General features: G+C 36.3%; 3 protein-coding genes across 7 annotated transcripts in view; 2 read left to right on the forward strand and 1 right to left on the reverse strand.

Annotated features, from left to right (window-relative positions):
- ttc7b (tetratricopeptide repeat domain 7B) overlaps positions 1-1,421 on the reverse strand; it is a 44,669-nt gene extending 43,248 nt beyond the window's left edge. Inside the window, exons 1-2 of the mRNA XM_073869731.1 lie at positions 1,229-1,421; positions 127-278 (exon numbers count right to left, since the gene is read on the reverse strand). Of these exons, the coding sequence (XP_073725832.1) occupies positions 127-278; positions 1,229-1,352 (276 nt within the window). The 5' untranslated portion in view covers positions 1,353-1,421. The remainder of the gene's footprint in view (positions 1-126; positions 279-1,228) is intronic.
- A 316-nt stretch (positions 1,422-1,737) lies between these two features.
- On the forward strand, positions 1,738-2,997 carry mrpl57 (mitochondrial ribosomal protein L57). Its single transcript, XM_055172090.2, has 2 exons — positions 1,738-1,893; positions 2,514-2,997. Exons 1-2 carry the CDS (start codon positions 1,751-1,753, stop codon positions 2,854-2,856), a joined length of 486 nt encoding a protein of 161 aa, XP_055028065.2. The 5' UTR covers positions 1,738-1,750; the 3' UTR covers positions 2,857-2,997.
- Positions 2,998-3,957: 960 nt separating this feature from the next.
- Positions 3,958-18,460, forward strand: fam149b1 (family with sequence similarity 149 member B1). Of its 5 annotated transcripts, none has more exons than XM_055171964.2 (16): positions 3,958-4,388; positions 4,555-4,674; positions 6,276-6,423; positions 7,515-7,657; positions 7,756-7,872; positions 8,089-8,247; positions 8,327-8,502; positions 8,636-8,778; positions 10,688-10,756; positions 12,411-12,526; positions 12,661-12,885; positions 12,968-13,091; positions 15,197-15,322; positions 15,446-15,527; positions 15,944-15,997; positions 16,849-18,460. In XM_055171964.2, exons 1-16 carry the CDS (start codon positions 4,342-4,344, stop codon positions 16,914-16,916), a joined length of 1,917 nt encoding a protein of 638 aa, XP_055027939.2. In that variant the 5' UTR covers positions 3,958-4,341; the 3' UTR covers positions 16,917-18,460. The 5 variants fall into 5 exon arrangements, with proteins under 5 accessions (XP_055027939.2, XP_055027940.2, XP_055027936.2 ...); XM_055171961.2 differs by having other exon boundaries at positions 3,959-4,388; positions 15,860-15,997; XM_055171962.2 differs by having other exon boundaries at positions 3,959-4,388; positions 4,558-4,674; positions 15,860-15,997.
- Positions 18,461-20,848: the final 2,388 nt, after the last annotated feature.

Here is a 20,848-nt window from a genome sequence, read left to right on the forward strand (position 1 = left end):
AATATGGAATCAAACAAGAATCAAAAGAATACAAAGCTGGAACGACTGTAGATAACAAATAAGGTCAAACACAGAGTCTCAGATCCTAAATACATAGTTATATATATATTAATTTGGCAGTCTTACCTTTAAGTTTCCCCGATCAAGCGCAGCCGTTAGATGTTTCCGAACTTCCTGGAGGCGCGGCCGGGGACCGCGAGGACTCGCTCCCTGCTTGATGGGGTTTTCTTTCAAGTACTGCTGGAGTTTCGCCTCCCCCAGCAGAAGTTCCCCAAGATCATCTACAACACACACATATAGATAATTTATTATGACATGTTAAAATTGCCTCTTTGTAGGTGTGAGTAAAAATGTGCCGTCTTTTAAAATGCAAATGAGCTGATCTTTGCACTAAATGGCAGTGTTGTGGTTGGATAGTGCAGATTAAGGGCCGATATTATCCCCTTCTGACATCACAAGGGGAGACACATTTTAATTACCTATTTTTTCACATGCTTGAAGAGAGTGGTTTACCAAAACTAAGTTACTGGGTTGTTCTTTTTCACATTTTACAGGTTGATAGAAGCACTGGGGACATAATTATAGCACTTTAATTTGAAAAAAGTCAGATTTTCATGATATGTACCCTTTAAAGTTTGATTACAGACATTAATTTCAATCTTTGATATGATCTTATTCAGTCAATATTAAAGATATCAAGGTTATATTTGTATAGAATGTTCTTTATGTTATGTAGGATGATTTTATGTAGAAAGCACAACTTTTACACACTGAAGCTTTACAGTAAGGCCACATAAACTGATGCAGTGCATGAGATGCCAACATCCAGTGGTGCTTATTTGGAGCTGATCAGCTTTGAATGTAATCACGTGCACTAGTTTAATCTCAAGGTTTTACCAGTACAGATTTACGAACTTGAAAATCGCAGGGGAAATTTAATTCACGATTGTGTGTAACTTCATAAACAAAGTAATTGTAAGAACAATGTCAATGAATGAACACAATTCTATTAGGAATCAGGAAGTGTCGTCGACAGCTTTATGTCTGAACTGTAGCACCAACAGGGCATGAACGTTTCAAGTTAGACACCCTAATCGTTCAATGAATCGTTAAAACTGTGGTAAAATGTGTAGGAATAAATTAGATATCGATTCTCCCAGCAGGCCTGAGACACACACTATCCGAGCTAACAGGTTAGCACATAGTAGATATACAGAAAACAAACACACATCGTTTGAGATTAATTTCGCAGACAGCTGCCGCACAAGTTCTGGTATCTTGTCCCATTGTGCTTCTGATCGACATCGCTCTATTTCAGTCTCTAATCGCGACCCGGACTTTCTGGCTGTCATCTTTCTACCTCATCCAGACCAAAACACGACACAGAAACATCAAATACCTGGAAAGGACCGCATAACACGACCACGCAAACTTCCGGTTTATGATACGCGAACGCTGATTGGTTTAGACTGCTGTCATGTGACGTGCGACGCGCTTGGCATTTTTTCTTTCAAGTATTTTAGTGCATATTACAGGCTACCAAATTTTATTTTTATTTGTCTATTTAGTTGATATTGGTTTGTTTATGTATTTAAATGTATTATATTGAAAATACCCATTTGGCGTTTTCAGATTAAATTAATATCTGAAGTACCAATTTTCTGTATTAAAAACCATTAAAAACGTAATCTTTCTTAAAAACCTCTCAGCTAATTTGTCCTTAAAGTAGATTAAATTAAGTTGCCCTTCTATGTTTTTTAAATTCATCGGTCGTGAGAGCGGTTTGCACTGCAGCCTCCGTCGCTGTAGGTGGCGCTGTATTAAACACAGCACTGACATTTTGCAGCAGTGCTGTGTGCGGCATGCTGATCTTGGATGTGGAGTAAAGATCATGTAAGTAATAAAGTGTTTTATGAGTGTTGTACAGGTATAGATTTATTTTTATCATCAAATGTTTATTTTTTAGACACTTGTTTGTTGTTCAGTCGTTGTGGTACGGTTGTGTCGTTATTACTTGCGTACAACATCATGCAATGTTAAGACGGAAAATAAAATCAGGTGTCGAATATAAAATCAGATATAATGACTGTAACGTTAGATGAACTATAATTATTAATCTTTGGTCTTTACTATTTAAAACGCTTGTTGATTTAGTTAGATGTGAAATGAAGTCAAGGTCAGATTGGCCTGGGCTGTGTTTCCCAAAAGCATCGTTAGCTAACTTTAGCTTGTCTTTATGACGTCAAATACATAACTTGATTATATTTTTTTTAGATGGATGTCTGATTTTGTTTTGTTTTTCTGTGAGTGTGTATTTCCAAACTCTGGAGGACTAGTATCTGTAGTAAGAATAATGTTTTATTACGGTTGGAGGTAAACTCTGCAGGACACCTGCCCTCCAGAACCAAATTTGGTTACCCCTGTTCTAGATGATCTGTTTGATAAGCAAATTAACCAATACAGAAATGCCCACATAAGGTTATCTCACAATAACACTGTCTGATTTTTCACAGATTCAGTTCGAAATCCATTGCTGGCTGCAAGATGTTTTTGACCCTGGCGCTTTTTCGGAAAGGGATCCCAGGAAAGCAGTGGATCGGGAAACACCGCCGTCCACGGATGGTCACCTGGCAGATGAAGCGGAATATGATAAAGCGCCTGGAGCAGGAAGCAGAGAATGAATACTGGATCAGCCGGCCATTCATGACGCTGGAACAAGAGAGAGGTCACGCGGCACAAAGGCGAGAGTGGATGTGGAATCAAATAAAAGATGCCAGACAAGCCAAGTTCCCCGAACACAAATACATTGCAGACCAACTAAACCACCTGAAAATCACAAAGACCTGGTCCAGCTAACCAGGGCATCAAAGACTGGTGGGGCAGATTTGAAGGGGAGCGGAAGACCTCCTTTTCAAGTGATTTCATGGGACTTGATGTGTTTGATTTGTGTATCTGTATGTTATACGAGCTTTGTTTATAAATGACCTCTGACTAACACATATGGCTTCTCTTCTCTTTTTTAATTCATTATGTTGCAGCATTCGTGTAATTTGTTACAGCTATGCTATTTTTTAACATAGACAATTCAGTTTTACTTAATTAAATGAATTTTTTCTATAAAACAGGATAGTTCACCCAAAAATGAAAATTCCTCACTCTCATGTTGTTACAAACCTGTACAAATTTATTTGTTCCGATTAACACGAAGGAGGATATTTTGGGAGATGTTTGTAACCAGGCCGTTTGTGGACCCTATTCACTTTCATAGTGGGGAAAAAATAATACTGTGGAAGTGAATGGGGTCCACGAATAGTTTGATTGCGGGCATTTCTCAGGGTGTCTTCCTTTGTGTTCATCGGAACAACGAAGTTTGTGCAGGTTTGTGGCAGCATGAGAGGGAGTAAATGATGACAGAGTTTTTATTTTTGGGTTAACTATCCATTTAATCCAGGACTAGGTCTTAGTTATATTAGGACATTTAAGTTGTTTTTACAAAGTAGCTTACTGATGTGCATCATGCTCTACTACCTGAGCTTCAGGATCACTTCAGAAATGTATCACGCAGCAATGAACCCAATAAAATGTGAGATAGGATGGTTAAAACATTGGGAGAAGTGAAAGACTTTGCAAAATTGTACTTGTGCTATTTTATCAAGAAGCTTCTTGAGGTCCCACCCCATGCATTTGAAACAATATTGAAGGAGATTATATCTATTTTAGCCTCTTTTTGGCTGCTTTTTTCGATATTCAGTCATCAAAATTTTTGTTTTTAGTAATTAAAATGTTAAGCACAATTAATTTCAAACATTTAAACATACAATTTTTTTTTTTTTAGATTATGTGAAACATTTCATACTTTAAAACATTGTCAAACTTTTGCCGCTTTACTGTATAATTCCTCCCATACGCTAGAGGGCAATGTGCTCATCAAAACAACCACCCACATTCAAAACTACTCTTCCCATAAGTCATTGCGCACAAGCCCCTTGGTCTCCATGACAGCCTTGTTATTGTTGCTCTGTAGATAATCATGGATGGATAGAGTTTGACTGCAATAATCTTCATGGAGCACATACCAATAAATCCGTTTTAGATGTGCTGGAATCGTTTCATATTAGCGGCCCCTTCTGTCATCCACGCCGGGTTTAATATAGGAGGTTAGGCCCACCTCAGTGCTAGTTTTTCCTGCGTTCAGTTGTGTCGTGTTGTCTGGCTCTGTTGCTCTGGAGCCGGTGGAGTATGAGAAAGCAGCGGTCCAGCGGAGGCCCGGTCCGGACACAGGAGGCTCGGAGTGGCATCGCGGGATTGATGGAGAAGATGCGCATGTAACGGCATCGGAGGATGATTTCACGATACAGCCGTCGGCCTGTATCTCATAACCTGGAGATGTGCGTGTTAATGTCACACAGCTTTCAAATTTTTTTTATTGCTAATTTAGCTTCAGAAGCCAATTAAGTAGATTCCCTGTCATTTTGTAATACAATCTCTCTCTCTCTCTCTCTCTCTCTCTCTCTCTCTCTCTCTCTCTCTCTCTCTCTGATTGTATATTTGTAGCAGTGGTTTGTCCCGCAGGTGTTTGGAGCAGCATCCTCTTCCAGAGGAGGCAGATGATGATTCTGTGCATCCTCCCAGACTCCTGCATGATCTACAGGAGGATATGTCCTCATACAGCAGGTGTGTGCACATGTAAAGCTTGTCAGTCTGTACAGGGATATGTTATATATATATATCAGTTACGATAGTAATGACTTGCAGTAATGGTAGGAGATCGAAATTTGGCATTTGCAGATGTCTGATTTTGTGTACCCCTACCTGAATTGCTTTAATGTTTAACATTTATATAGAAACTTTTAGGAATATTAAATTGCTCATAAGTATACCTTACTAATACAGACCTATTTCTAACATTATTCACTTTATATTAGGGCTGTCAAAAGATTAATCGCAATTAATTGCATACAGATTTAAAATGTGCATTATATATTTGTGTGTGTGTTGTGTGTAATTATTATTATTTCTATATAAATGCACACACATAAATGTAAGAACATTTGAATTTATGTATTAGGGATGCATAACAATTAATCGCGATTAATCTATAGCAGAATAAAAGTTTTTGTTTATCTCATATATGTTTGTGAACTGTGTATATTAACTTTGTATAGATAAATGCACACACATGCATGTATATATTTAAGAAATGTTTATATGTGTGTATATTTATGTATAATTTAATAAATATTTAATATATAAATACATTATATATTATTCACAGTTTACACACATATATGATGTAAACAAAAACTTTTATTCTGCTATTGTAATGTTTATATAATCGTTATGCATCCATATTATGTATATACTTTTTACATTTATATATAATATAAAATATATAAAAATCTCAATAAATAAATATATATGTACATGTAAATGTTTTTAAATGTTGAAATGTTTTTTCCTAAACACTTAATGCAAGAAAATTTTCTTACTCCATTGGCAGATTTTTTTATTTATTATACATTATACATTTTATACTTTTTACATTTATATATAATATAAAATATATAAAAATCTAAATAAATAAATATATATGTACATGTAAATGTTTTGAAATGTTTTTTCCTAAACACTTAATGCAAGAACATTTTCTTACTCCATTGGCAGATTTTTTTTTTTATTATACATTATACATTTTAAGAATTTTTACTGAAAACAAGACAAAAATACTAAGAAATGCATTTTTTGCAGTGTATGATTGTCTGCTTATTCATTACGCAGTAAATGTCAAACATAAATAAGATTTACTGCTCTTTCTACCAATATCATTCAAATAATTAGGGCTGCATGACATTGAAAAAATAATAATATGTGATAACTTGCAAAAAATGCAATATTCAATAGTTAAATTAAATAACATATTTTTAAATGCTTAAAATTATATAATCAACATGTGTTTCAGATGCTTTGTGGGATAAAGAAAGCATCACTTTCTTTGTCTCGACATACTGTTTGCTATCTGCATCAACCTAAAACTTTGACTATACGTAACTTCAGTTTTTGCAAAAAAAAAATTCAATATGTACATTTTTGATTTTTCATTGATTTTGATATATCTTGCGACCCTACAAATAACCAATAATCCCAATTTTTATCTCCTTTAACAATCAGGTTTCTTTCCTTTTTTTAGATTATGGATTCTTCGCTGCCTTTCTGAAATCTGTTTCTGATAAAGTATTAAATCCTAAGAATATTTCAACATTTGTGTCTCATCCTAGGTCTGATGATTCCTCATCTACATCTGTCAGATCAGGACGTCAGACCGTCACCACAGAAGACACCACTCAGTCCTGGTCTGGTATCCATAGTTACGCAGGAACTGGCATCTCTACAGAACGCAGCTCGGTCTTCTCGTGGGGCTACGATGTGAGTCGTACAAGATGAGCAACTGTAATAACGCCTTTAACGGTTTAACACTGTTTCCTAAACAGGCGTGATGTGATCCGTTCACACTTTAACAGAAAACTGTGGCGATTACAGCTAATCAGTAGATATGAGATATTTATTGCACATTAGGATAGGCAATTTCGTAGAGGCTAGCCATAGCAAGATAGCTTTTAAGGTAAAAGACCCTCCAACCCTCCCTTCAGAGCGAACCCAAAAGACAAATGAACACATTTTTTTTCTAAGACTGTATTTGTTTTTTTACGTCCTTTACTTGTGCTATATTTATTTCGGTTCAGGAGGAACGTGAGGTAGTCGCTGTTTGCCTTTTAAATTTTCACTTGGTCTGAATGGCGCAATGGATCATGCAGAGTTGCCAGATCTACATAACAAAACCAGCGCAATGGCCATTCAAAACTAGCCTAAGGATCGTAGTCCAGATACCAAAACCTTGCTTTCATAAATAAAATCATCCTACTATTATGGGGCATACATACCAAATGCGAGTTCAACGATTTGCGCGAGTAGTTTACATACAAAGTCAATGCAAAGACGCGATCAGACGCGTCCTCACGCGGGCCGATGCGAATTACGCGAATTGGGTGGCGCGATTGCTGTGAAAAAACACGCTATTCGCCTCAAACGCGCCTTCGTGCAAGTTGAAAATATGCAACTCAAGCGAAAAATTCAGTTAAATTCCGCTAGTAATCTATGTAGCATTAGATTTACATCGAACAGCTAACTGATTTAACCCGTGGATAAAACAACTAGCGGCAATAGTTTAGTCAGTTTAACAGGTAGATAGGACATCCTATCCTATCATTTGGACCGAATGCAATGATTGGCCGAACATTTTATGGTCCTGCACATACTAATGAGATGCCCAATGGATGAGGCAACCCGGCATGAACACACTAAAATGACAACTGGGAGAAAAACAAAAAGAATTGTGACACGATCAGGAGGACAAACACTTAAAACATTAAATTAATATTTTCCAGAAACTGCAAAACGGCATAGATCGTACTTCTAAATAATACCTCTTTGTTCCTCTTTCCACTTTTTATCTGTAGGAATTCGATAAAGCCGCCTCAAGGCAGGTCCAGCAGATGTTTGAGGAGATCGATGAACTGTTGTACGAGAGAAAGTGTGAAACTCAGCTCAAAGGTCTGCAAGATGAGTGTGAGGAGTGGGCTTCACGATTTCCTCATCTACGGTACACACACTTACATTCATGCTTAAAGTGCAATGCATTGTGGGAGAACATTTTAGTATTTGATTAGAGAACCTGTTTTGTGCATCCCTATGTAACAGGATCCTTGGGACGCAGCTGGTGTGCCCGACAGATGAAGGGTTCCAGTGGTACGCCACATCAGCTCCTGTGCCCATGTCCTCCGGGAGCGGACAAAGCAAAGAGAAAACGGCCAATGAGTGAGTACAGGATGCATTCTTGCATTCAAAAACAGTGTAATAGTAGTTAAGGGGGCATGCTTTTAAAATGTGTGCATACTTATTTATCTCTTTACTAGTACTACATCTGTGGACGCGGTCTTGTGCTGATACTTTTGTGCATGTGACATCACTATCATTGTTAATAAAACCCTTTGAAAGTGTGAAAAATGCCTAATAGTTATGTTGGCATCACAGATTGTGTGTGCAGGGTCGGAGGGCTGTTTTATGCCAGCCCTCTGTGGAGGTGACCCATCCTAGTGCCACCCCCAGCAGTAACCATGGCGATGAGATGCCCAGGGTGATTGAGGCTGAGGGCCTGATAGAAGAGTACCTCGCGTTCGACTGCAGAGACCTGTGAGTGTTTGTTTGTCTATAAAGCATTATTTATTTTTAATATAATTATTTTACCTGAATAATATTTGTGTGTATCTAGGGATGAGGAGTGGGAACGCGAGTATGTGAACAGGCGGAGACACTGCCTGCCCCCCGTCTCGCCATATCGCTGCCGTCGTGAGGCTGTGCTTGATCTGCTTTTTGATGATGTGTGGCGTGAGCTGATTGGCTGGATGGAGGAGCTTGTCCGTAGGCATTGGGAAGGTTTTGTGTCAGGTAGGATAAATTTGGCATATAGTAATTTTTACATTTGCTTTGATGCGTGCAGATATAAATAGTACGTCTGTTTAGTTTTGGTGCATATTTGAAATAAGATGCATACACGACCCTAAATGAATCTGTTCATTAGATGATGAAAAGAATGCTGTGGCCCTCAGCCCTGCATGTGCTGACTCCCAGAATCCTTTTGTGCTGCTGTCCACCACCTCAACGGTGCTTCCTCCACTGTCTCAGACCAGAACACAACAGCTCACAGCCAACATGCAGGCTCAGGTTAGTCAGCTGCTGCAGAGATTCTGGAATGCTTTTGCTCCACAGGGCTTGTTTAGGGAGGGTTACCTTTAACTAAAAAGATAAAATGTTAAAGGATTCAAATAATATACCCCTTTCACACAAAGCATTGATGCCATAAAATCATCATAAAATTGCTAAAGTGCCTTCAGGCACATCTCGGAATTGATCATGGGATCGATCCTGGAATGGGGACTTAGCAATGGTGCTTTTCTATTGGATAGTACGACTCGGTATGGTTAGGTACAGCTCACTTTTGGAGGGTTTACCACCAAGTACCTAGTAGTACCTTGTACTTTTTAAGTTCCTCGATTGAGGTTCTTATATAGCTTGAGTTAGCATGCTACTAAACAACAGAAACAATACTATAATATGAATAATAATACATTTAATTACAAACGTTTATCTATGCTTTTTGGTTTTAAGTAAAATGTAAGTACATTTTTAATCAACATCATCTTTTGACTTTGGAGTAATTTTTTTATTGCAATGAATTGTGGGATTGCCCTCTCTGTAAATGAAGAGTTTGGTTCCAAAGCGCGATAAATGGCATTTAAAAATAAATAGTTACAGTCAAAATCAGTATTGTATCAGGTTAGGGTTAGGGTTAGGTCAGTATTAAAAAGTAAGTTCTTAATTTTACGTAAAATCTGATATCCGCCATGTTATTCTGTCATCTTTTCTCCCTTTTTTTTCCAAACCGCGACAAACACCACTCCCCCTTTTCTGCAGAATGCAATATATCCGCTTAACCAATCACAGTGCACCATTCCACGCACTATAAACAACAATGGCGGCACATTGAATACACACAGAATTCTAGTTTTTCTCATCTACTTTGTACTTCGGGATTAACAAACAAACAAAAAGAAAATAATATTTTTGATGGCATTGATAAACCTGTGGTGGTTTTCTGTGGCGGGGAAGAAATGTAAGCCATCAAAAACGAATAATTTAAATGAGAGGCACTCGGGAGAAGAAAAAATGCCGGCTGTTGCTTGTTCTCCCGACAGCATCAAGCTTCTGTCATGCTAACACAAATTCGCAAATTCAACGAAAATCGAGCAGGACCAAAACATTTTACAGCTGATCACTGTCAAAAAAGTTCAGCGACAATGTCCCAAGGATAACAGCAGCAATGACAGTTTTCTTAATATGACAAAGTAAGTGTTTTGATTAATGCCATTAATGTTTATTTTTTATCAGTGTACACCACTAGTCAAGTAAATGAATATAACATGGCAAAGATGGATGCACATTTATATATCGATTCAATAGATTTATAGCATTTTGAAAAAAAACGTATCATGGATTTATTGCATTTTGCATTTTAGTTTTTATAATAAATCTTTGAAAATCAAATTAATGGATTTGAATTTTTAATCTTATTATAACCTAAAGATGCTATGTGAAAGTTTGTAACAGAAAATAGTGGTTTTCATCTTGTCACTTTCTTGGTATAGAAAACATGTTTTTACCCAAATTAGTCAAAATGGATTTATTGCGTTTTGGAACCAAACTCTTCAAATTAGATTTTGGCCAGAACAGCTGCAAAAAGTTGCTGCATACCTTCAAACTATTTTTTTACATTCTGAGTGTGCCTTTGATGTCTTAAAATGCCTTAAAAAGCTTTGTACCTCGCTGCTTCATGTTCTTTCTGTCTTCACACAAACATGCACATATACCAGAAAACTCAATTGCTATTTTTTCACTGCTGTCTGCATTTGTCTGCAGCTTTTCCAGTCTTTTAATACATTAACCTTTCCTTCCTTGTTTCTGTGTTTTCCTCCATGTTTCTTTTTCTGCCTGTCTGTCCAATCATCCATCGGTCATCTATATTCTTTCTTTCTCTCTCCGTTTCTATTTCTCTCCCTTCATCTTCTTTCCAAAGAGCTCAAAGTCATGGGGTTCAAAGCACAAGACAAGACGGAAATCCAAAAAGCAGAGAAAGACATCTACTGTATGTAACTATGCTGATAACCACAAGTAAACAGGGAGGGCGAGAGAGCTTCTCTGTATGTGGGCAGCTTTCCCTCTCTTTGTTTTTGACACACAATTTACAGGTCACTGACTGACATCTTTTTAAACCGTTTGACATTATGTTAAGCTTGTGTTCATTGTGTGATATTAATGTTTATATTTGCTTGTTTAATTCTTAGTTTTTATATTCAATTTGTTTAATTTTTGTATTTTTGGTTGCTTGTGTATGTTTTACTTTGTTATTTTATCTATTTTACATCTATTTTAGGTATTTTATCTGTTTACATTATTTTACATCTATTTTACATCTAAAGAGTTTCGTTGCAAAACGAGATAAATCCATTTTTTAACATTTTTGTCAAAACATGTTTATTATTATGTTATCATGTTATTATTTTGTTTTATGGTGCTACTTAGCTGTATTTTTTAAGTTATGAAGGTTTAAATCAAAACAAACCAACTGCAGTTGAATTGATATTAATTGGAATGCACAACCAAAAAACGAGATTTATCTTGTTTTGCAACGAAACTCTTCATTTATTTTACACCTATTTTACTTAATTTATATTGTTATGTTATTTTACATCTATTTTACGTCTGTTTAACATTATTTTATGTTTTAACGTTATATTAAATCTATTTTATGACTATTTTATGTATTTTATGTATTTTATGTTTTTACATTATTTTACATATATTTTACGCCTATTTTACTTACTTTATGTTTTTACATTATTTTACGTCTATTTTACATCTATTTTATGCCTATTTTCTGTATTTTATGTTGTTACATTATTTTACGTCTATTTTACATCTATTGTACGCCTATTTTCTGTATTTTATGTTGTTACATTATGTTACGTATTTTACATTTATTTTACGTATTTTATGTTTTTACATTATTTTACATCTATTTTACGCCTATTTTACTTATTTTATGTTTTTACATTATTTTACGTCTATTTTACATCTATTTTACGCCTATTTTCTGCATTTTATGTTGTTACATTATTTTACGTCTATTTTACATATATTTTAAGCCTATTTTCTGTATTTTATGTTGTTACATTATTTTACGTCTATTTTACATCTATTTTACGCCTATTTTCTGTATTTTATGTTGTTACATTATGTTACGTATATTTTATGTCTGTTTTACATTTATTTTACGTATTTTATGTTTTTACATTATTTTACATATATTTTACGCCTATTTTACTTATTTTATGTTTTTACATTATTTTACGTCTATTTTACATCTATTTTACGCCTATTTTCTGCATTTTATGTTGTTACATTATTTTACGTCTATTTTACATCTATTTTATGCCCATTTTGTGTATTTTATGTTGTTACGTTATGTTACGTATATTTTATGTCTGTTTTACACCTATTTTAGGTATTTTATGTTTTAACGTTATTTTATGTCTATTTTACATATTTTATGTTGTACGAGAATGATTGATGTCAGATTGTGTAACTTAAGTCTCTTATTATAAAAATATTGACTTTAAAATTTTGAATTGTATTGTATAGAAATAGCTTTTTAAAGCGTTCCAGTCCTTTGTAGATTTCTGTCCCTTTTGTACTTTATCTTTTAATGCCTGTCTCTCTCTGTTTCTTATTTTCCTCAGACCAATCGAGTGCCTGTAGGGGCGGCTGTTACTCATCACAATCTAAATGACCTCATCATGATACACGGCATTCCACTGCAACAAAGGAACCTGGGAACTCTGGACCGAATATCTCAGTATGAACAACATAGGAAAGATAGAAGAATAATCAAAAATAAATTATTTTGTGTATATGTTTAGCAGCGAAGTCAAATTTTTTACGGAATATGACTATTCCGTTATTTCTATAATCCTCTCTCTTTGACGGTAGGGACTCCGAGGAGAAATTGTCTCATCGTCCTGGCTCTAGCGCCATTCCCAATAATAAACCCCGCCCTCGCCGTCCCCTGGAGCAGAGCACATCCTCCCTGACCCGCCCCCCTCAGTCGGCACGGCGACGGAACCCACCTCCTCGCACCTTGATGCCATTGACGTCCAGCGTAGCGCAGCCCATCACTACCGGGTCTATGGAAGAGGTGGTTAGAGGAACAAGATTGTAAGGGTCCTGTTTATTTCTGCCCCTTCTATCTGACTGTTTTATTTATTTGCTCCCTGATCTTTTGCAATGTGTGTTTCAGAACGACTGCCAGCGATCGTTTGACTTCACCTCCGATGCCTCTCAGCAGAAATACACTCCTTCCTCCTATTGGCACAGGAGACCAAGAGCACTCACCCTCCGGACAACACTCAAGGCTCATGCAGGTGCATTGAACATAACAAATGCAGTTGTACGTTAGTTAATAACAGATTTTTGAGATCATATGCAGACTTATAATAGAAGAATGTGACACAAGTTGTGTGTACAGGTTCGGATATACACACATAACATTTATGGGTTTGACCGCTATGGTTTTTGTTTTTTATTTTAGATATAAGACAAACAGAAAATTGGCGAAACTAAATAAACATTTGTTAGACATACTATTTAGAAATATACCCATTTTAAGTACGTGAAAAATATTTACAAGATTTACAAAGATTTAGTGGCCAATTGAAAAATGTAATAAAAAATTGGCAACTGCAATATATCGCTCAATATATCAATAATTATCACTCATACATCAGCCAAGTCACTTGGTGGTCGATTGAAAAGATATATCAGCCAATGGTGGTAAATGATTGCAATTTCCCCCGTCAAATACCGACAGGCATACCGCCAACATATATACCGCTCTATAACTAATTCTCACCCCTACATCAGCCAAGTCACTTAGTGTTTGATCGAAAAGATTTATTGGCCAATGCTGTTAATTAAAAAGTAAAAATATCAACCGATATATCAACAACTGCAATATACCGGTCCATCACTAATTCTTACTCATACATCAGCCAAGTCACTTAGTGGTCGATTGAAAAGATATATCAGCCAATGCTGGTAAAAAAATATATCAGCTGATATATCAGCAACGGCGATATATTGGTCCATCACTTATTCTTACTCATTCTACAGCCAAGTCACTTGGTGTTTGATTTAAAAGATTTATTGGCCAATGCTGTTAATTACAAAGTAAAAATATTGACAGATATATCAGCAACTGCAATATACCGGCCCATCACTAATTCTTAAGGGCGATTTATAGTTGTGCGTAAGTTCTACGCCGTAGGCTATCCGTAGCCTGTGCGTACCCTGACGTGCACCTCGCAAAAATTTTAACGGCGCGTCAGATCTACGCGGACCGCAAGCGCTGTGATTGGTCCACCAGAACCCCTCCCGTCAGGTAAAAAAACTGTGTCATAGGTATTTACGTTTGCGACGGTGAAAACAAAGAGGAGCCAAGTTGAGGAGGGATTTAACTCAAACTGCCTACCAGCGGTCTGTGCGTGTGTTTGCACGCCGACACGGACGACGACGCAAAAGTATTAATTAAAAACCGACCCGGAACCTACGCCGTCGCGGCTATGCCGTAGGACCTACGCACGACTATAACGAGCCCTTTACTCATACATCAGCCAAGTCACTTAGTGGTCGATTGAAAAGATATATCAGTCAATGCTGGTAAAAAAAATTTATATATCAGCCGATATATCGGCAACGGCAATATATTGGTCCATCACTAATTCTCACTCATACTTCAGCCAAGTCACTTGGTGTTTAATTGAAAAGATTTATTGGCCAATGCTGGTAATTAAAAAAGTCAAAGTACCGGCCGATATATCGGCAGATGCAACAGACCGATTTTCACTAATTCTCGCTCATACATCAGCGAAGTCACTTATAGGTTGACTGAAAAGATATATCGGCCAATGCTGGTCAAAAAAATCTGCCGATATATCGGCAACTGCAATATATTGGCCTAATGCTAATTCTTACTCATACATCAGCCAAGTCACTAAGTGTTCGATTGAAAAGATATATTGGCCAATGGCGGTAATAAAAAGTCAAAATATTTGCCTATATATCGGCAACAGAAATATATCGGTTATCACTAATTCTCACTCATACATCAGCAAAGTCACTTAGAGGTCGATTGAAAAGATATATTGGCCAATGGCAGTAATTAAAAAGTCAAAATATCAGCCGATATATTGGCAACTGCAATATATTGGTCTATCGCTATTTCTCATTCATACATCAGCCAAGTCACTTAGTGGTCAAATAGCGGCCGATATATCGACAACTGTAATATATCTGTCTATGACTAATTCTCACTAATACATCAGCCACATTTTTTAAATAATCTAACAGTGTCTGCATCTTTAAAGATTGAAGTTAGAGTATAGTAAATTTCATTGACTTGTCAATGTGTAAAACCCATTGTGTTATCATTAATATAGCTTATTAGGGCTGTGTGTGCATGTGTGTACAGAAACACAGAGGCTCGTCCAGTCGCGCACATAGCGCAGTGACTGATGAAGGTGTTAGTCTGCAACCTCGAGACAAACTGCACCTACTTGATGTGTTTTCCAGACCCAACACTACACACACTTTCAGGGTGAATCTCTCTCGCACGTGCATACACAAGCCCGAGCCAGCACGTCACGTCATTTAAACCTTTACCAGATACTCATCCTGTACTTGTGTTTATACGTGTGTTATTGATGGTTGTTTTTTTTAGTCGGATACCCCTTATCGTCGTTCATTCACTGGAATAGACAGCATTGGGCAGGGGCGACCTGGCAGAGCATCTGTTGGCATAGGTTGGTTCATACAAACATACTGTACAATGTTTTGTTTTAATTAGTGGTGGGCAAACGATTAATCGCGAGTAATCGCTTATAAAAAATGTGTTTGCATAATGTATGTTTGCAATATACATGTAAATGTTTCTTAAATACATACATAAGTATTCTCTAATTTCGCTGTACTTGTATAGTGACAATAGTGTGTATTTATATATGCATGTTAATTACACACAGTACTCACACATATTATGCAAACACTCACCTTTAATTAGTATGCGATTAATCACAATTAATCACTTGTCCACAACTAGTTGTAATATTAACATCGCTTTGTGCATGTTTGTCAGATTCTCTAGGAATTGGTGTAACTGGTATCAGTTTGGGCATCAGCAGCTCCTCCTTCATAGACTCATTTTCCCATCATCCCCTAGGCCACTTCCCCATAGAGCATGAAGAGGAGCCAGAGGCAAAGGCCCCTCCTTCAGGTCAGTGAGAATCTCTGTTGACTTTGTTTACATGATTGTCATACATCTCGCAAGTTTTTTTAAGCAAAAACTTTTAAGATTCAATATTATTTTAAGTGGGTTATTCATAGTCAGTGTTGGGGAAAGTTACTTTTAAAAGTAATGCATTACAATATTAAGTTACTCCCCAAAAAGGTAACTACTTGCGTTACTTTGTTACTTTTCATGGAAAGTAATGCTTACGTTACTTTTAAGTTACTTTTTCTTACTTGGCTGAGGCTTGATCTCTTTCAGGCCTTGCAGGTGTTTTTTATGATCGCAAAAATGTCAAGTTCTGGCCTGCCATCTCCGTTTTTGACTCCAACTGTTCCCGCTCAGGCGCACAGTGTGCGTAATTCTAGGTTAATATGTTCAGTTTAATTCAGTACATTATTTTATTTAATTAAACTGAAAAGTAACTCGCATTACTTTTTTTTAAAAAAGTAACTCAAATATTAATGTGGACATTTATAAAGTAATGTGTTACTTTACTCGTTACTTCAGAAAAGTAATATTATTACGTAATGCGCATTACTTGTAATGCGTAACCCCCAACACTGTTCATAGTCGGACTATATCGAGTATATAGTTTACCTAGATGGTGATATGATGGCTGTTGCTTACTGGGTTTGCATTTAAGAAGTCATTTATGTTATGCATTCATTAGATAGTGACATGATTGGACAATTATACCTTGTATTAGTGATAATTATAAGCTAATCTTTATATGTTTTAAGTTTTGGTACAAAGTTGTTAATGTACTCACAAAAGCATGTAGTTAAAGAGTCACACTCTCTTTTTCTTTCTCTTTTCTTAACTCTTACTGGTTCCAGTGTCTGTTCCAGCACGCTCCCACAACAGAGGCGGTACGACGGCTCGTAGTAGCAGAACAGGGCTTTAACACGCACGCACGCACACACCCCTTTTTAAACCAAACCCACCTAAGCACTGATGCAACTTTTCTTCAGTACTGACAGACTCTTTGTATACCTGCTGGACTTTGTATAACATGCCATTTGGGCGTGTACTTTATTTATGATGACTATTATTATTATTATTAAAAAAAAGTATTGTTTCATGTATATTCATGTTATGGATTTAAATTTTCTAATACCTTATTTTTTTATATGGGATGATTCAGCTTCATACGGCTGCCAAACACAGGAAACGGTCTATCCCTTACATCTGTCGATGTATTGTACATGCTGTACTGTATTCAATAATGACGGTCTATATGAATTTCCTATGCAGGCTCGGCTCTTAGAAGAAAAGTTTTACGGTACTTCATAGTGTGATAGTTGCCGTCACCAGAAAATAAATCGTCCTGATTATTTAAAGTTTTGCACATCTTCACATTTTTCACTGTCACAACCTTGTGTACTATAGGACAATTCAGCTTAACATACTGATTGTTCACTGGGTTATTGTCAATTTGGTATCATAATTGTATCCAGGGTTTTATTCCCACACCCCATCAGTCTTTAGGAACAACATGACCCTGTTTCTCAGGGGCAAACAATACATTTTACAATTGTGGTACAGAATTACAGGCTATATAATGAGAGCTGAAAGAGGATTTAAAGTTTCAAGTTTCTTATTATTTTAAAATAAGGCTTTGTAATTAAACCTTAGTCCCATAAGCCATACGGAGAATGCAGTGTTTGGCCTGACAAGAGACAGAAAGTTAACGGATGTATTATATACATAATAAATGCGCACAATTAAATTCAATTAAATAAGGACGGTCTAATTTTTTTGACTTCCACTAAAATAGCCACATTGTTTCACATACAACTTTTTGGTATCTATTAAATGTGGCTCTTAGAGGTTTGTAATGTTTATGTGGCAGCTTCATTGATCATCAGCTCTAACTGAACATTTATATTTATCAGATTTGAATAATGTGTTCGATTTGTTTTTTTTATTCACTTTATATCCGTCTTGAGAATTACAAAGCTTGTATTATGATTGTAATGATGAATTTCTTTACAGCCATAGTGAAGTGATGTCACAGGAAGCTACCTGCCATCGCTTCATACCCCACCCTGATGCCTATGAGACAGATCCACCAATTCTTCATTCAGCTTAGCAAGGACAATCTAAAATTGCAGAAGTTGTAGCCATATTTGAATCCCAGTAGATATTGTGCTGTCAGTTTGGAGACCAATTAAAGTGGGCAGATTTCAATGTGGATCAACTGAGATGACTATGCTCTTAAACACAAATGCATATACATTTTTGTGAGTGTTGGGTTTTATATGTGGAATGAACAAATTGTTCGGGTTGAGATGACAGAGTTGGATAGGAGTGTATGCTTGTGTGCGCTGGTGTATGTGGTGGAGGTGAAACGCCTCTGTTTTTCTAGGTATAGCACCGCTGTATCTACGACAATTCCCTTTGAATGTTTACCCCTGTAAGAATGGCAAATAAAAAGTAATTATTTTATCGTGCTTCTCTTTTGTGTTTGACATTGATAAAATACTTGAAATGCACAGCTTTACGTAATAGGAATTTTGTGAGTGAGTTCTCTCCCCTTTAAAAGAGTTTTTCGTTTACCTCACACTGCAGCCTGGATAATGCATCAGAAGCTGAAGCGCAGAATGACGTCATGCAATAATTTAAATGGGTTGAATCTTCTAAATGTGAATTTTGTCAATATTAAAATTTATAGACATCACAATCACATTCTTCCTGATCCCATTTTTCAAACTTTAGTTAGTGTGTAATGTTGCTGTTAGATCATAAATAATCCTTGCAACATAATAAAGCTCAAAGTTCACTGCCAGAGGATATATTTTCTTTAACAGAATTCCCCTTTCAAAGACTACAGAGAACGGCCTGTTTGGACTACAGCTCTTTACTTCCTGGTTGAATGACGTCAATATAAGAGTTTTTGACTAAACTCCGCCCACAGGAATACATCAGTCCAATAGCATCCAGCTGCAGCCCCGCAGACTCACGAGCTTAAAATCCTACAGCTCAAATGAATCTGAGGGTAAAGTGTTTACAGAGTCATTCAGGAAGCTAAAAGAGTTCTGCTGGACAGCTCGGATTTTAGCCAGATATAAGATAAAGAAATCCTGGATGATGTAATTCGACTTGATGTATTTGTTGTAAAGTTCATGGATTACTTGGCATCCACAGCTATCTGTGTGTTTATTGCTTTGTCCAGCATTCTTTTATGGAGCATCCTTTACCGCTGCATGTTTTTGATGTCAGATCTTATGCAATGTTACTAAACTCTTCAAATGTTTAGAGGTTACTAAATAATTTTAATGTTACTTTATTCAGTTTTGTTTTAAGGTGGGAAATATCTTCAATTTGAGTTTGTCTGGTAAACTTTGGTTTATTGCATTTTTCACTTGAAATTTTCACAATAAATATTTTACAAGTGCTCACAGCTTAGGTGGAAATACTTTGTGTTTACAATGTGCAATTGGATTTATTTTTTTCGAATGACCTTTCTCAGTTAATTTAACACAGGGTTCAATTTTGCAGTTGTTTAATCGCATAGTTCATCAACATGCGTCTTAATGTGCCTTGCACGCTCGTGAGTAAATGAAGAACGAATGCCTAGAAATGCGTATGACTTTTAGATAACACCATATTATTGCACAGACATTGACAACAGATAGCAGGATTTATTATAAAGCTGTTGTAGATGAGTTTGTGAGTTGAAGTGATCACCACTATCTGGACATTAATGGTAAAGAAGACAGAAGAGGTCAATGCAGACCCCGGATCAGTATGGGTTAGGAGCTCTGTTGTGGTTTATGGCCAAGAGATTAAACAGGTTGCTTCTTATAAATATTTGGGGGTTCACATCGACAGTCAGCCTAAAGCAGTGGTTCCCAAACTTTTTCAGCATGCGGCCCCCCTTTTGTACAGTGCATTTTTTCGCGGCCCCCAAAAGAAAATTTATGACAAAAACAGTTTTAAAATGTAATATTTTAATTAAACAAAACATATAAAATTATACCTAGTAGGGCTGTTGGTTAGTTGGCTTATTACTTTTTAGGTTCAATTACACAGAATTCATGATAAATGAATGTATTTTATAAAATGTCATAAAACTTGGGCCCCCCCTGGCACCATCTCGTGGCCCCCAGTTTGAAAACCACTGGCCTAAAGGATTACTCAATAAAAAACAACAAAGATCATTTACTCACCCCATGTCATCCAAAATGTTAATGGGTTTTCTGTGTTCAGTCGAGAAGAAATTACTTTTTTTTTTTATTTTTCTCAATTTAATGGACTTTATTGGACCCCAACAGTGTACTGTTTAAATTCAGTTTAAAATTTCAGTTTCAACACAGATTCAAAGGGCTCTAAAAGATCCCAAACGAGGCATAAGGGTCTTATGTAGCAAAACTATTGTCATTTTTGGCAAGAAAAATGAAAAAATATGTACTTTTAAAGCACATCTTCTTCTCTTGCACCAGCCGTGTAACGCGCCAGCTCGACATTGGTTGAGTATTTATCTTGATTTTTTTTAAGAAAGTGGACAAATCCTTTAAATGGCACACACGTGTTAAGTGTTTGTACCAACGTGCTTCAGCGCCTACAGAAGCTTAAGATATATCGACTCCACAGAAAGACAAATGCATCTTCTAGCCTACAATGAAATCAATGACTGTGTCTGAAACCGTTCACTGTTCCCAATAAAGAAAACCAAAATAAGTGTGCAATTTTGAACAGTGACACAAATACTATTCGTTATTAACTCTAAACCTTTGTGGCTTTATGGATTGTACTGTGAAACGGTAAAGTTTACTTTCTTACTGTTTGTCACAAATGTTTATTTTTTTATTGGATTAAGTTGATAATAAAAAG

The sequence above is a fragment of the Misgurnus anguillicaudatus genome, chromosome 7 (assembly GCF_027580225.2).
Source record: "Misgurnus anguillicaudatus chromosome 7, ASM2758022v2, whole genome shotgun sequence".
Taxonomy (NCBI): domain Eukaryota; kingdom Metazoa; phylum Chordata; class Actinopteri; order Cypriniformes; family Cobitidae; genus Misgurnus; species Misgurnus anguillicaudatus.